Genomic DNA, 2500 nt, shown 5'->3' with positions numbered 1-2500 from the left:
GATGCAGCAGGCTGAAACACTGCTGAAGCACATGATCGGTCAGCGAACGTTGAACGACAAGTTCAAACTGTGCGATCCGATCGAACAATCGATCGACAATCCGTTGGATGTGGCCAGTCTCTTCGAGGCACTCGCTAGCAACTTTGCCGGTGTGGTACAGTACAACAAGGACAACAGCCCACACGCGACGATCACGATCGACGAGGTGTGCGATGTGATGATGAACACCACGATCGGCGCGCCCGTGGGTCGGTTGGCTGAGGTGAATCGCTTGCTGTTGGCACAGGGAAACCAAAGCTGCCTGGACTACGTGTACGACAAGTCCGTCCGCCAGATGCAAAACGTTTCCTGGGACTCTGAGGTGGCCAGCGGAGGTAGGTGGTCAGGGGAGTGGCGATCGCGTCCCTTTCTTTTTTTATTCTAAAACCCTTCTCCACACAGCTCGACAGTGGACCTACCAAACGTGCAACGAGTTTGGTTTCTACCAAACGTCGAACAATGCCAGCGCCGTGTTCGGTGATCGCTTCCCGGCCGAGTTTTTCGTGCGACAGTGTGCGGACATCTATGGTGCCAGGTTTGGGGAGGCGGCCCTGGCTCGTGGCGTCTACCGTACGAACGTAAACTACGGTGCCCTGAATCCAGCCACCACTAACGTGCTGTACGTGCACGGTTCCATCGATCCGTGGCATCGCCTGGGGTTGACCGAAAGCAACGATCTACACACGCCGGTCATCTTTATCGACGGAACTGCACACTGTGCCAATATGTACGAACCCAAGGAGGGCGACTTTCCACAGCTCAAACAGGCACGTCTCGAAATCGATACCTTTATTACGAATCTTCTTGCGATAAAAGATTAATAGCTAATCTGCGTGGTATTCTGTATGAATTTTACAACCAACGTGTTCGAGTTACACAAGTTTTCTCAAAAATAAAATAAACCTTAAAAGCCAAACACCGAGATCATTCGAGTTTACGGTCGGTGCTCCTTTGACTCACTTCTGGCCACCGATTGACCCCCAGCAGAAAGACACATCTGGCTAACGGATTGTGCCATCGATCGGGTATCCCAGGGTTCCTGATCATCCGCCAGCGAGGCTGTATCCACCCGCGGATCGACCGTTGGTTGTGCCTTCGGATCAACGGCCGGACATTCGGTGATTTGGCTTCCGGAACGTTTGAACCGTCCCGACTCGATCTGGCGTACGTTTTCGATTCCACCATTGGCACGCACGGTACGGCTACCACCGGTGGATGGTGGAGTTGTACTCTTCCGACAATCTGCCACCCCGCCTGTGGTGCTTCCTCCTTTGGTGGCGCTGGATGCTTTGCTCGATGGTTTCGCTTGCTCGTTACTGGCCGTAGCGCTCGTTAGAATGTCGTCCGGTATTTTCATGTGGAATTTCTGTAACAGAAGAAGAATATATATCGAATGTAAATGGCCTTCCGTCAATGGCTTCTGAATGAGTGACGTGTTACGACATAAGACCGATTACGAGACCGAGTACAACAGAGCCAATGGCTCTTCGTAATTCCTGATTGCGTCTATTGTGTAAACGGCAACCGAAGCGCATGCCATGCATTACCTCAGGCACCTTCCAGACAAAGATACCACCATCACTGGATCCGGTAACGAGGAATTTTCCATTGGGACTGTATCGGGCCGAGGTGATGGCGCTGGCGTGACCGATCCCGACCGCTACCTCCACACCGTGCTGATAGTTCCACAGCCGCACGATCTGATCCGTGCCAGCCGATACAAAATACTCCCCGATCATGTTCATATCGATCGCATTGATCGGTCCGGACTTTGAGCCTTCGACTTCGCGCACCAGACTCCCATCGTACGCTTCCCAGTAACCAATCAGCTTATCGGAACCGGCCGTTAGTATCTGGACCCCGGTCGGGAAGTACTGGGCGGCAATGAATTGCGTGTGAGCGAAGATCACATGCTTGCGAGTCAATCGTAGCAGATCCCAGATCACGCAGGAACCGTCGCGCGAAGCAGACACGACCTCCGTATCGTAGTTGTTAATGTGGACGGATTCGATCGGTCCGTAGTGTTCCTTCAGCACCCCAATCAGGCTCTGTACGTACGGATCAATCTTCCAGACGCGCACTTGCCCCTCGATGCCGCCACTAACAACGATCTTCCCATTGCTCGTGACGGCCACCGACGAGCAGCCCTTGTTGTGGGCATTGGGGATAGCGTAGATCAGCTTGCCTGAGAGTGGTGTGAAGGCACGGATCACACCATCATTCCACGCCGAGATGATACTCTTTCCATCTCGGCTGAACACGATCGAGGAAGAGGCAAAGTTCGGTACCACAATCCGTAGCAACTCCTGCATCTTCGAAGTTGACCAGATACGAATTGATTCGTGGCTTGCGGTAGCAAACACCAAAGAAAAGTTACTGTTCGATGGAGAAGAGATAGAAAGAATTCCATTAACTTTCGCGTTAGCTGTAAGCAGAGCTGGGAGCTACATACTATGGGAAC

The 2500-nt window shown here is 52.6% G+C and overlaps 3 protein-coding genes across 4 annotated transcripts in view; 1 reads left to right on the top strand and 2 right to left on the bottom strand.

The window, feature by feature from the left end:
• LOC126577278 (putative serine protease K12H4.7) overlaps positions 1-989 on the top strand; it is a 1912-nt gene extending 923 nt beyond the window's left edge. The window contains exons 1-2 of the mRNA XM_050238780.1: positions 1-374; positions 442-989. The exon at positions 1-374 is cut by the window's left edge and continues 923 nt beyond it. Coding sequence (XP_050094737.1) covers positions 1-374; positions 442-860 — 793 coding nt within the window. The 3' untranslated portion in view covers positions 861-989. The remainder of the gene's footprint in view (positions 375-441) is intronic.
• Positions 1-2500, bottom strand: part of LOC126577262 (putative mediator of RNA polymerase II transcription subunit 12) — a 222942-nt gene that overhangs the window by 80963 nt on the left and 139479 nt on the right. The gene's annotated exons all lie outside the window — the stretch shown is intronic.
• Positions 974-2500, bottom strand: part of LOC126577270 (cilia- and flagella-associated protein 52) — a 3039-nt gene continuing 1512 nt past the window's right edge. For both annotated transcript variants that reach the window (XM_050238763.1, XM_050238762.1), the window contains exons 3-5: positions 2492-2500; positions 1587-2415; positions 974-1405 (exon numbers count right to left, since the gene is read on the bottom strand). The exon at positions 2492-2500 is cut by the window's right edge and continues 170 nt beyond it. In XM_050238763.1, the coding sequence (XP_050094720.1) occupies positions 974-1405; positions 1587-2415; positions 2492-2500 (1270 nt within the window). The remainder of the gene's footprint in view (positions 1406-1586; positions 2416-2491) is intronic.

Source organism: Anopheles aquasalis, chromosome 3 (assembly GCF_943734665.1).
Source record: "Anopheles aquasalis chromosome 3, idAnoAquaMG_Q_19, whole genome shotgun sequence".
NCBI classification, from domain to species: domain Eukaryota; kingdom Metazoa; phylum Arthropoda; class Insecta; order Diptera; family Culicidae; genus Anopheles; species Anopheles aquasalis.
This window is presented reverse-complemented; position numbering and strand designations above follow the sequence as displayed.